The 14,499-nt window shown below is 38.4% G+C and overlaps 1 protein-coding gene across 4 annotated transcripts in view; it reads left to right on the plus strand.

The window, feature by feature from the left end:
- The first annotated feature begins 2,751 nt into the window (after positions 1 to 2,751).
- Positions 2,752 to 14,499, plus strand: part of LOC136855423 (uncharacterized) — a 49,983-nt gene continuing 38,235 nt past the window's right edge. For 2 of the 4 annotated variants that reach the window (XM_067132425.1, XM_067132423.1), the window contains exons 1-3: positions 2,759 to 2,989; positions 3,951 to 4,778; positions 5,087 to 5,242. In XM_067132425.1, coding sequence (XP_066988526.1) covers positions 2,885 to 2,989; positions 3,951 to 4,778; positions 5,087 to 5,242 — 1,089 coding nt within the window. In that variant the 5' untranslated portion in view covers positions 2,759 to 2,884. Of the gene's footprint in view, positions 2,990 to 3,950; positions 4,779 to 5,086; positions 5,243 to 5,532; positions 6,363 to 13,105; positions 13,945 to 14,499 lie in introns of those variants that run through there. The other 2 variants (XM_067132426.1, XM_067132424.1) reach the window with 2 other exon arrangements.

Consider the following 14,499-nt stretch of genomic DNA (forward strand, 5'->3'; position numbering starts at 1 on the left):
GACGCTGAAGGCAATAATAATAATAATAAAAAGTTATTATTACTATTAATGTTATTAGTATTATTATCTCTGTCATATATATACATATATATATATATATATATATATATATGTATATATATATATATATATATATATATATATATATATATATATATATATATATATATATATATATATATATATGATGATATATAAAAGGTGAAAGGCCACATTGTAAGTCAGTAGTCGCTTGATAATGCCATAAAGGCAAAACAGCTGTCGCGAAAAAATCAATAAATGGAAGAAGGAAGGCTGTGTATTTTTCACCAAATTGACGAAATTGACGAACGACAATTGGAAAAACTCCTTCAGTATATGAAGATACCTGCAAGATACTTATTGATGCCACTAAATATAATTGGTATATATATTTGTATATATTACAATATATATATATATATATATATATATATATATATATATATATATATATATATATATATATATATATATATGTAAATATGAAAAGAGATATAAGTAAGAAGGAGATTTTTAACTAATTTCCTCTTTGACTTCAGGCTCTGAGTGACAAGCAATCCCGATAATACTGAGAAATCGAGATGTTGTGAGGTCACTATGAACAGTTTATATACATACATATATATATGTACATATATATAGATGTGTATATATATATATACAAATACATATTCTTCCATATTTTCAAAATTCATCCCTCAGTCGTCAGCTTTTGAGTAGGATTAGCGGCGGGGAAAAGGCGCCATGTCACAGTTTGAACTCATGAGGACTAAAAGTCTAAACCCCCCCCAAGTCACCCGATCTGGGGTAGAACAATATCACTCCTTCGTCCCCACATCACGTGATTTGTGGGGGTGTCAGGTAGCCGTAGAGAAGTCACTGATTTAACCAAGGCGAAAACGGGATAAAGGGGGTTACTGTTTTGAACTTTAGGAACTTAGCTTTCAGGCCTCTTTCTGTATGAACCTAATACTGGCTTTGGGAACTGCTTTCAGATTCGACCTAAGCCTCTGTTGTGCACCTCACCCATACCCCAAGATGCCGCGCCACTGGGGCCAAGACTATGCCATCAGACGTGCCACTACAGCCAGAGGAAACACACTGAATGTGCCTCATCTTTTTCTTCACACTGACTGGGCTGCAATTGCCAGAGTATCCCGATCTAATGACAAGAGCTCTGCAACAACAGGTTAAGGTACATCTGTGAATGCAACTCCCTCCCAGTTCTGTTCCCTCTCGTGAATTTCTCTCCATGTTTTCCGAATTTCCAATTTTTCATTCTCCTAAGCAAAGCCCCCTTTGTTCAAGCAAAACCTACCAACAAAAAAAGTCTACCTTAGTTTAACCAGACCACTGAGCTGATTAACAGCTCTCCTAGGGCTGGCCCGAAGGATTAGACTTATTTTACGTGGCTAAGAACCAATTGGTTACCTAGCAATGGGACCTACAGCTTATTGTGGAATCCGAACCACATTATACCGAGAAATGAATTTCTATCACCAGAAATGAATTCATCTAACGGCTGGCGGGCCTAGGAGAGTGCTAGGCAAGTACTATATCGACCCATCCAGTGAAGAACTTAACCTACCAACAAAGCACCCCATGATTCGCCCCCCATGACTTGTCCTAAGCTCCAATTTAAGTCAATTCAGTGATCAGAATTAGATTATTCCCACCATAGTGATAACCAAGGACTAATTAAAGTTAACCGATTAATTCCTCCACGGTGCAGACTCAAAGTTTCAAACGAGAGAAACCCCTTGATTTGGAATGCTAACCTGGGCTTCTCTTCCAGGAATCCTGTTACTCGGCTCCCATGTGGTCAACCCAGCCTTGTGAATCAATTATACTTAGTAGTACTGCCATTTCTGATAAGCCCAGAGACTCTGATACACAGTCCCGGGACACTACCCAGTTCCTACTCCATTGTACACAAGCGACGGGTCCTTGCACCTCATTCAGTCAGCATTGACTGCTTCCTATTTCCAAGACTTGCTATTCACGGTCTAATAGTGTTTCACAGTTTATTGATTTGACTGCTGGCTCATCAGTTCCCCGATTAATTTCATGATTGCTTCATTTGTTAATAAATTCATCTTAATGTAACTAGTGACTCATTTCCCATAGTGACATTCCAATCCCTAACTTAATTACTGATAATGAAGGTACATTACGTTCTGGGTGCTTTCTGTTGGCCCTCAATGGTAGTCTATGATAAAAAAAACCCTTGCATTCTTCCAACAGACCCCAAAACGTAAGAATATATATATAATTATATTTTATATATATATATATATATATATATATATATATATATATGTATGTATATATATGTATGTATATATATATATATATATATATATATATATATATATATACACATTATACACACACACACACACGTGGACAACCTTAGGACTACATCATTTATAAAGATCGTCTAGAAAATGATGGATACGTTTGGTGGAATGTTGAACAACGTTACGCAATCGGCTAAGTTACCGGCATTCTTTCACCAGAAAACGGTTATCCCGGACGATTTATGGGTTCCTAGACCTACTTATGAGTTGTTATATACATTTATTTTACTTACAGGTTGCTAAAAGTATATGTAGAATGAGATAGAAAAGGAATTATCCCTTTTACGCGACGTGGTTTAATAGATTCCAACAATGACGTCAACACGAGCATGGCGCGTGAGTTATCAGCGCAGGTCCCACGGCTCAGGCAAGTATATAACGTATCAAAGCTCCCCAGTCACTCGGTCTAGACTAGAGAGTGGACGATATCTCTCTCGTGTGTGTGAGGGCGTGCGAGCGTCTAAAGTTATGAACACGTAATAGAAGAGGAAATATACCGCAAGATGGCTGCTTTAGCCATGGTGCTCGATAATATGTTAGGTTGTGTCAACACGGTGTTCCTAAGTTACACGGACATTCCTGAAGATACAAGGAAATCCTACTTTGAGGTAAGATAAAAAGCGATACACTTCAGATATTCAAACCACTCTCTGGGAGATATTTTATTTATGTAGTGACAGGTTAGAGGAGCTTATCGAAGCTGTAATGTTATACTATTTTATACGTCTTAAGGCATAAAGTATGTATCTCTTATTTAATAATAATGACGATACTAATTTCTTGGTACTGGTGGGCGTCTGATCAGCTGAGTCACGCAGCGCTGGGGTTGGCAATACGTTTATGAAAAGACGTATATTTGGGAACTTTACTTCTTGTATTGTATATATGATACGTTTTTGAAAACGTCATGTTACTCCTGAAAGAGGAAAGACAAATGGGTGATGATAATATAACAGCAATAATAACGGAAAATTAAAAGAAGAAAAGTCCACGCATGACGCAACAACATGTAACGAGATTTGGTCTAAGATTCAAGACGGCCGGTTTGAGAAGAAGAACGTCAACAATGGTCAGCTTTAGAGACGGGATCCTCAAATATCTGGAGGAAGGGAAATAGTAAAAATAACGTTAGGATACACAGAAGATGAGGAAATACAGACTACTTAAACCAAGTCACGTTTTAGGTTAATGGTTTGTATCTAAACAGTCTTAAGCAATATACTGTTACGAATGTTGATAAAGTATTATAGAAACGAATGTAATGTGTTTAGTTTATGGTTAGGATTTGAGGATAAAGAGTACTTGAAATATTTCATAGAAATAAGTTACATAAGCAAGGAAACGCTTCCGTATCCTACAGGAATAAAATAGGATGTGTGCAACTGTAAAGGAATTAATTTTTAGCTTACACCTAAAAGACATATACACACACAAAGAGAGAACAGATTTAAGTTTATAGAAGAATGATGATGAATTAAAGAATTAGGTCCTTATTTAAGGGAAAGAATAACGGTTTCTGGTTCTCTATGATCGACAGCGTTTTAAAAAATGTCCACTTTATTGTTTCAGGGGCTGGTTCCACTGTTAAGATGCCAAGGATGTTCCAACAACTTCAGTGATGAATGCCAACCAAAAAACCTTTCATGTGGGCACACACTCTGCACTCCTTGCACAAAGGCATTGCTTGCAGTTGAAAAACCTTGCCCTGAATGCTTTCAAAAACATCAAAAAAGCAAGAATGGCGAACTGCAAGTGAACTACCAGCTATTAAGAGTTAGTCGCTCTGCAGGAATCAAAGAAATTAACATTGGTGGTGTAAATAGTGCTATGTTGTCTGCTGACTTTTCCCAGGATCACAACAAGCAAGACCTCGGGAAGTGCGTCGTTCACGACAGCCCCAAAGTCTTGTTCTGCCTCTCTTGCAGTTCGTGGGTTTGTGAAAACTGCATAGTACTAGACCATCCAACTCTCCCTAGGGGCACCTGTAGGGTCATCCAGCTTAACGACGCCATAGATAAGATCAGAACGAAGTACGAAGAAGTTGCTGCCCACGTCCTCAGGGAGATCGAGGCCATGAAGGACGACTTCGAACTGGAATATGGAATGCATGACCTCTGTCTCAAACACTGCACTCAGGAGAGAAGTCATCTTCGCCTGCTAGAAGAACTCAAACCTCTCTTGCTAGGCAAAAGGGAGGAAAATGACGAGGAAGTGAGGAAGGCCAAAGGGCGTTTGAAGGAGTTGACTGATTCATTTCGTGCCACAAATGCTCCTGAAGGGATGACGGGTTCTTGCAAAGGGCTTCTTGACTTCCAAGAGGAGCTGAAGGCCATCATCACCCAGGAAAAAGAAAGGCTGACGTCACCACGTCCCATAATGGTGGAACATTTCAGAATGGTGAGGAAGAAATTTAGAGTCACAATCCTCAAGACAAAAAGATGTTACATCAATAATAATAGATTTCGAACTTACTTCCATTGCTGATATATATTGCTAAGAACACATTTGCATGCAAGTAAGCATATAAGATAGTAAACAAGTAGAGTTTTTATAAAAAAAAATATAGTGTTCATGCAGTTATAAGTACAGTGAGGCATAAATGTTTGTGATGATAAGCTCAAATACACAGACACTCAGACTTGAATGTGAATTCCAGGCGACAAAAAGCTAGTAGAAGACTGTAAGAATGTACCTCTCTTTTCCAGGAGATCAAAAGGTTAGCCGAGGGAAGGGAACCACTTTATGCAACAATACAAGAGAACGGAAGACACAGATGGGCCCGCGTTGCTCTCAAAGACCAAACACTTTTGCTCTACGCACTCAATGAAGGAAAGCCACCCAGTGATGGTGTTACTCTGCCAGTAAGTACAAATGCAGCCTTTTCAGGGGAAGAATAGGAAAACAATCAATATTCAGACAGCTTTTTATAAAGGTCATGATGTATAAAAAGTCTCTGCACTTTAGTCTTTGCTTAAAAATTAGTTACCGAGCTTCTTGTGTTCATAATGTGTCCATTCTGTCAGAAATGATTTAAATTTTCATTGCATTGCCAGAGCAAAAAAAATTCAGAGAAATTACCAAAGTAATAAGAGGAAATATTAGCTATGTTTCATAACAACACTTGTTAAATCATGCCATCTTTCCTCTCTAGTACAAGTTCATGGAAACATTGTTGAAACTGCAAGAGGACGGTGTTTCTGAACCGAGGCTGGAAGGAGAGCTCCAAAGGAAGAGTGTTCATCCAGTTACTGCGGATGACCCTGGAGCAGCAAATGTTCCTGATGGGCTCTTGGGAAGAAGACGTCTCCTTCAGGACCAGGTTCTTCCTGGAAGTGACGAAGAGGGATGTTTGAGTGGGGGAGTTACCGACACGGCCAATGGTCCCAAGGGCTGGCCCATCGTTCCAGACCTCGACGAATGTTGGGGAACCATCGTGTATGGCGCGTAAGACTCTAGCAGTCGTGGGCCATGTCCTCCACCAAGTTCCACTTCATCCTAGGACGGTAAAACACATTTCGACGTTGTCGGCTTCGTAAAGCAAGGTCTTCGCCGCCATAAAAGCTACGCTGCTAAGCTGGAACCAGTTACGAAATGCTACGTCAAAGACTGTGGAGTCATTATTCCAGTTAGTACAGTGACTGACACTGACAAGACAGTGACTGACACTGACAATGAATGTACTGAGTGATTCTATACAAAAACAATTCTCTACATCTGTATAACACCTATCTCATTACACTGTATGTATATATAATTTATACAGCTGTTCAGTAATATGTAAGATGCCTGTGTAGATAAAATACTGTATTTTTTGTATGTGCCTGACAAACCGCTGGATTGTATCAGGTAAGATGTGATATTAGTCATTAGAATCTGTTTATACGTCTCTCCAATGGAGAGGAATTTTTCTTATATATTTCTAACTTATTTTTTACTGCTCTCTAATGTTTTTGATTCTTGTAAATAAATTAATACGTTGGCCTTTGATGTTTACAAAAATTCCCACAAAAGAAAAAATTGAGGAATATAAACATTATTCGTTTGGGGATTCTTTTGACACATTACACACACACACACACACATATATATATATATATATATATGAGTATATATATATATATATATATATATATATATATATATATATATATATATATATTATATATATATGAGTGTGTGTGTAAGTTTGTATATATATTATATACGCATTCATTAAAAGTAATTGCCTTAGTGGCATCAATAAGTTTCTTGCCCGTATCTTCACACCGCCCCAGTTTCTTCCGATTCTCGGTGGTCAATTTCCGGTGGAAAATACGCAGACTTCCTTCTTCCATTATCAGGTGACTACTGAATTACAATTCGGCCTTTCCACCTATTTATATCATCGGCGTGGGGAGAATGACCTTGAGGTCTGGGTACTGGCTGGTCGAGGGATTAACAGCTTAACCATTTCAGGGTACAAAGAACATGAATGACAACAAAAGTGAAAGTTTAAACATGTGGATCAATAAATATTGAAATATATTACTAGCAGTGTTTCCTATAATTTGTGTTTAAAATTTAGTTAAGTCTTAAATGTTAGTTTGCAAATACAGAGAGTGAGGTAAAAAATAAATAACATTTTATAACATATGTAAACGGTACAAAATAAACAAATGTCTGTTTGTACATAAATGTGTAAAATACTAAATTATGAGCGTATGTGTGCGCCGAAAGTTTCTGCGTTGATTAACGGCTGGAGGTTCGTGTCGGCCGGGGCCTCAGCGACTTGAGAAAGCACGTTGCTCGGCCTTCGCTGGGGGCTCTCGTGTCCCCTAAGGGGCGCGGCGCGTCCGGTGGCTGTGGGCGTGCTGTCTGGTCCCTGTTGGCTCGTGCATTCCTTCTCCTGCTGGAGGGGAGTATGTGATCCGACTCTTGTTGAATATTCAGGGTTGGTTTCTGGATAGCGATCCTTAGGGCATCGGCTACTAAGAGGCGACCAAAGTGTACGACCTGGGTGCCTTCTAGAGATGGCTTCCTATCGTGAACATCTATACAATGTTGATGAATGGCCCCTTGATTTCTATGAGCCAGCATACGTCTTCGAAGGGTCGTTGTAGTGTGCCCGATGTAGTTTTCGTTGAGAGACTGACACATCTCTGGACAAATGAATTTGTAAACTCCGTTCGTGCACATCTTCGGTCGCCCGGAAACGGTGCTGTTCTTCATTATTAGAGCTACTACAAGGTTAGGCTTACTCTAGATTCTGAGGCTTATTTTGTGGTAAGGGTCTTTTGGGGTTACGCCTCTGTTTATTATCCCACGAAGTGCGCGGCATTCCTCCTTGTATGCAGACCCATAATGTAGACCACTGGTTCTTAACCTGGGTACGAAACCTCAAACCTGGGGGTACGAGACATGATAGCCAGTGCAATGGTACTGTTTATTTACCATGAGAAAGTAAAATATATTTTTCCCTAATTTTTCTCTTACTATAATTGTCCCAGTTACTTTTTTAAAGTTATTACTGTATTACTCATAATTATTACTGTTATAATTTGCATTCATTATATCCTACTAACTGACACTTTTCATCTAAAATAAAAAAAAAGTACCTTTGTTCAGTAATTGAATACATCTAATAATTTCTCAGCAAGGTTTGTATCACTAATCCTTTTCTTATGTTTGTACTGTATTTATGATGGATGGGGGTACGAGAAAGTTTTCTTAGATATGAAGGGGTACGGACGCTGAAAAAGGTTAAGAACCACTGATGGTGACGATGGTAAATAATCAGACTCTCCTCCTTTTTCGTTGTCGTGTTGGTTTGTTAAAACTCATCCACTTTCTCTTTTTGTTGCATTTCAATGATCTGATCTGCAGAGCCGTTGTTTGTCAACAATTGGCGAATTCTATCAAGTTCGTGTGTCTCTCCACGATGTGCTGTGTGTGTGTGTGTGTGTGTGTGAAGGCTCTATTGACATGCGCACTCACCATGGACTTTTTATATGCGTCAGGGCATTCTACCCGTGCGTTCAAGCAACGGCCAGCCTTCCTTGCTTCTGTATACAAGGTCGTTTTAAACTGTCCTTCTTGTTGTTTAACAGGACGTCAAAAAACGTTACATCTTCTGCCTGCTGTGCTCTGTGGTGTTGAGCACAGACTTTCCTTCCACAGCATCTGTTAGTTTTCTGGCATCGTCGGTTTCTTGTATTGCGACGAATATGTCGTCGACGTGCCGCCCCTGAATCCCAGGTTTTTGATGTTCTCGGAAGGTCCTTTCTTCGACGGTGGCCCATGTACATATTTGCTAAAAAGTAAGTATACCTTAGTTTTACCAGACCACTGAGCTGATTAACAGCCTCCTAGGGCTGGCCCGGAAGGATTAGACTTATTTTACGTGGCTAAGAACCATTTGGTTACTTAACAACGGGACCTACAGCCATTGTGGAATCCGAACCACATTATAAGCGAGAAATGAATTTCTATCACCAGAAATAAATTCCTCTAACTTCTTCATCAGCCGGCCGCGGGAAGTGAACTCCGGCCCATCGAATGACAGTCTGAAGCTCTACCGAGTCGGCCAACAAAGGGCTATAAGGACCCCTAGTGGGGACCCCATGGCGACTCCGCCTACTTGCCGAAATAATTCCCCCCGATGAGAGAGGAAAGGGGGTATTCATAGTACTGGCCTTCAGCATATCTCGGAGGACATCTTCGGAATTGGGCATCGGGCTCCTGTCGGACCTGTATACACGATCGAGGACGATGCTGATCGTTTCTTCGACGGGAACATTCGTAAATAAACTTTCAACGTCGAGTCAGGCGATGTCGTCTTCCGGTCCTTTTTCACGCAGGAGGTCAATGAACTCCACCGCTGATTTCAGTGGATATGCGCCCCCGGGTATGGGTATGTAAGGCACCAGCATATCACTCAGGGGATGTCATATGAGAGATGATGGGCCTTAGAGGGTTGCCTGCCTTATGTGGTTTTCATATATATATATGAATATATATATATATATATATATATATATATATATATATATATATATAAATATATACTTAATGTAACACATAATTACATACTCTATATATCTTTATAAGAATAAGGCAATTGAAGACCTTGTGATTCTTTTAAAAAAGATATTCCTTTGAGGAAAATCTCTAAATGCAATCTATATTCCTTCTATAATTATAATATTCCTGCAAATAATATATAAAATTATTGCTGGGATCAATTTGACAAGGCTGCCCTCGTAAGCTGCCAAATCGGAATTATTATCATTTATAGCAGAATAAACGATTATAATGTAAATTCTTTTCATTATCTCTGTGTTTCACAATAAACTTTCTAAAATGTGGCATAAAATGAGAATAAAATTCTCTCTCTCTCTCTCTCTCTCTCTCTCTCTCTCTCTCTATATATATATATATATATATATATATATATATATATATATATATATATATATATATATATAAATATATAAATATATATATATATATATATATATATATACACCCACAGACGTGGATTTATAAAGATCATTCAGAAAATGATGGCTACGTTTGGTGAAATGTTGCACAATGTTATGTAGTCGGCTAAGCTACCGGCATTCTTTCATCAGAAAACGGTTATCTCGGACGATTTATAGGCTCCTAGACCTACTTATGGGTTGTTATATACATTTAGTTTACTTATAGATTGCTAATATTATATATAGAATGAGATAGAAAAGGAATTATTCCTTTACGTTACGTGGTTTAATATATTCCAACACCGACGTCAACACACGCATGGCGCATGAGTTATCAGCGCAGGTCCCACGGCTCAGGCAAGTATATAACGTTTCAACGCCCCTCAATCGGTCTAGTGAGTGAACGATATCTATCCTGTCTGTGTGTGTGTGCGAGCGTCTAAAACTATGAACACTTAGAGAAGAAGAACTATACGGCAAGATGGCTGCTTTAGCCATGGTGCTCGATCATATGTTAGGTTGTGTCAAAACGGTGTTTCTAAGTTACATGGACATTCCTGAAGATGCGAGGAAATCCTGCTTTGAGGTAAGATAAAAACCGATCTACTTCAGATATTCAAACCACTCTCTCGGAGATATTTTATTTATATAGTGACAGGTGAAGAGGAGCTTATCGAAGCTTTAATGTTTATGCTATTTTATACTTCTTAAGGCACAAGGTATGTGTCTCTTACTTAATAATGATAATGATACTAAGTTCTTGGTAGGCTACTGGTGAGCGTCTGATTAGCTGAGTCACACAACGGCGGGCTTGGCAATACGTTTACGAAAAGATATATATATATTTGGGAATTTTAATTCTTGTATATATGTTTTTGAAAACGTCATGTTACTCCTGAAAGAGGGAAGACAACTGGGTGATGATAATAACAGCAGTATAACGGAAAAAGGAAAGAAGTCTACACATGACGCAACAACATGTGACGAGACATGGTCTAGGATTCAAGACATTCAGTTTCAAAAAGAAGAAGAACGTAAACAATGGTTAGCTTAACAGACAAGATCCTCAAAGATCTGGAGGAAGGGAAATGGTAAAAATAACGTTCAAGATACACAGAATATAAGGAAATAAAGATTACTTAAACCAAGTCACGTTTTAGGTTATTGGTTTCTATTTAAACAGTCTTAAGTAATATAATGTTACGGATGTGGATACAGAATAATAGAAACGAATGTAATGTGTTTAGTTTACATTAGAATTTGAGGGTAAAGAGTACTTGAAATATTTTATAGAAATGAGTTACATAAACGGTTCCGGTAGCCTACAGGAATAAAATAGGAAGGGTGTAACTGTAAAGGAATTTTAGCTTACACTCCAATAGACATATATATATATATATATATATATATATATATATATATGTATATATATATATATATATATATAATAACAGATATACACACACACACTAACAGATATATATATATATATATATATATATATATATATATATATATATATATATATATATATATATATATATACACACACAAAGAGAAACAGATTTAAGTTTGTAGAAGAATGATGATGAATTAAAGAATTAGCCTTATTTAAAAGGAAAAGAATAACAGTTTCACGTTCTCTATGCTTATCATAATTTTTATAATGTTCACTTATTGTTTCAGGGCTGTTCCACTGTTAAGATGCCAAGGATGTTCCAGCAACTTCAGTGATGAATGTCAACCCAGAAACCTTACATGTGGGCACACATTCTGCACTCCTTGCACAGAGGCATTGCTTGCAGGTGAAAAACCTTGCCCTGAATGCTTTCAAAAACATCAAGAAAGCAAGGATGGCGAACCACAAGTGAACTACCAGCTATTAAGAGTCAGTCGCTCTGCGGGAATCAAAGAAATTAACATTGGTGGTGTAAATAGTACTATGTTGTGTGCTGACTTTTCCCAGTATCACAACGAGCAAGACCTCGAGAAGTGCGTCGTTCATGACAGCCCCAAAGTCTTGTTCTGCCTCTCTTGCAGTTCGTGGGTTTGTGAAAACTGCATAGTACTAGACCATCCAACTCTCCCTAGGGGCACCTGTAGGGTCATCCAGCTTACCGACGCCATACATAAGATCAGAACGAAGTACGAAGAGGTTGCTGCCAACGTCCTCAGGGAGATCGAGACCATGAAGGACGACTTCGAACTGGAATATGGAATCCATGACCTCTGTCTCAAACACTGCACTCAGGAGAGAAGTCATCTGCGCCTGCTAGAAGAACTCAAACCTCTCGTGCTAGGCAAAAGGGAGGAAAATGACGAGGAAGTGAGGAAGGCCAAAGGGCGTTTGAAGGAACTGACTGATTCATTTCGCGCCACAAATGCTCCTGAAGGGATGACGGGTTTTTTGCAAAGGGCTTGACTTCCAAGAGGAGCTGAAGCGCCATCATCACCCAGGAAAAAGAAAGGCTGACGTCACCACGTCCCATAATGGTGGAACATTTCAGAATGGTGAGGAAGAAATTTAGAATCACAATCCTCAAGACAAAAAGATGTTACATCAATAATAATAGATTTCGAACTTACTTCCATTGCTGGTATCTATTGCTAAGAACACATTTGCATGCAAGTAAGCATATAAATTAGTAAACAAGTAGAGTTTTCATAAAAAAAATATACAGAGTTCATGCAGGTATAAGTAGAGTGAGGCATAAATAATTACTATAGAAGTTCAAATACACAGACACTCAGACTGGAATGTGAATTCCAGGCGACAAAAAGCTAGAAGAAGACTGTAACAATGTACCTCTCTTTTCCAGGAGATCAAAACATTAGCTGAGGGAAGGGAACCACTTTATGCAACATTGCAAGAGAACGGAAGACACAGATGGGCCCGCGTTGCCTCAAAGACCAAAACACTTTTGCTCTACGCACTCAATGAAGGAAAGCCACCCAGTGATGGTGTTACTTACTAGTAAGTACAAATGCAGCCTTTTTCAGGGGAAGAATAGGAAAACAATCGATATTCAGACAGCTTTTTATAAACTTTCTGATGTATAAAAAGTCCCTGGACTTCAGTCTTTGCTTAAAAATTAGTTGCTGAGCTTCTAGTGTTCATAATGTGTCTATTCTGTCTGAAATGGTTTAAATTTTCATTACATTACCAGATCAATAAAATTCAGAGAAATTACCAAAGTACCAAGACGAAATATTAGCTATGTTTCATAACAACACTTGTTAAATCATGCCACCTTTCCTCTCTAGTACAAGTTCATTGGTATGTTGCTGGAAAATCGCAAGAAGACGGTGTTTCTGGAACTGGAGGCTGACGGAGAGCCCTTACAAGGAAGAGTGTTCATTCAATTACTAGATGATCGCCCTCTGGAGCAGCAAATGTTCCTGATGGGCTCTGGGAAGAAGGACGTCTCCTTCAGGAACACCAGATTCTTCCAGGATGAAGAGGGATATTTGAGTGGGGGAGTTTACCACAAGGCCGATGGTCGGAAAGGCTGGCCCATCGTTCCAGAACTCGTAGATAGTTGGGGGACCACTGTGCGCAAGGGCATGAAGACTTTGGGTGCAGTCGTGGGCCACACGGGCTCCACCAAGTTCCACTTCATTCTAGGGACGAGTAAACACGAAATTGAAGACGTTGTCGGCTTCGTCACGCAAGGTCTTCACGTCATAAAAGCTGCTGCTAAGCTGAAACCAGTTACGAAATGCTACGTCAAAGATTGTGGAATCATTATTCCAGTTAGGACAGTGATTGACACTGACAAGGCTGTGACTGACACTGACGATGAATGTACTGAGTGATTCTATACCAAAACAATTCTCTACATCTGTATAACACCTAACTCCTTATATGTATATATAATTTGTACGGTTGTTCAGTAATATGCAAGATGCCTGTGTAGATAAAATACTGTATTTTTTTGTACATCCCTGACAAACCACTGTATTGTATCAGTTCAGATGTGATATTAGTCATTAGAAACTGTTTATACGTCTCTCCAATGGAGAGGAATTTTTCTTATATATTTCTAACTGGTTTTTACTGCTCTCTTATGTTGTTGATTTTTGTAAATAAATTAATACATTGACCTTTGACGTTTACATAAATTTCCACGAGATAAATAATATTCGTTTGGGAATTTTCTATTGATTTATATATATATATATTATATATATATATATATATATATATATATATATATATATATATATATATATAATATATATATATATATATTAATCAAAAACTGTGCACAGAATGACCTCAAAACATCTCGAATTCACAGTATTATCGGGAATGCTTGCCACTCAAAGCCTAAAGTCAAACAGGAAATTAGTTTGAATATTCTACTTCTAAAGCATGATCATCTCCCACGCCAGCCAGTGGGCACACCTGTCCATGCTAGTCCACTGCACTGTCCAGAAGGACAATCATTTATTTTATTACAGTTTTTTACATCTCTGGCAAAATCAGATGATTTTTCATCTGAGCTGAAGGAACCGCATTCTTGACATGGTGACGTGTTGTCTAGTGAATACCTTCCTTTTGATTATCTCTCTTTCTTGGGTGAAATCCACTTTCTCCTTACCGTTTTCACTTGATTTATGTATTGTGATGACGACAGTGACTTCTTCATATGCTA

The sequence above is a fragment of the Macrobrachium rosenbergii genome, chromosome 31 (assembly GCF_040412425.1).
Source record: "Macrobrachium rosenbergii isolate ZJJX-2024 chromosome 31, ASM4041242v1, whole genome shotgun sequence".
NCBI lineage: Eukaryota > Metazoa > Arthropoda > Malacostraca > Decapoda > Palaemonidae > Macrobrachium > Macrobrachium rosenbergii.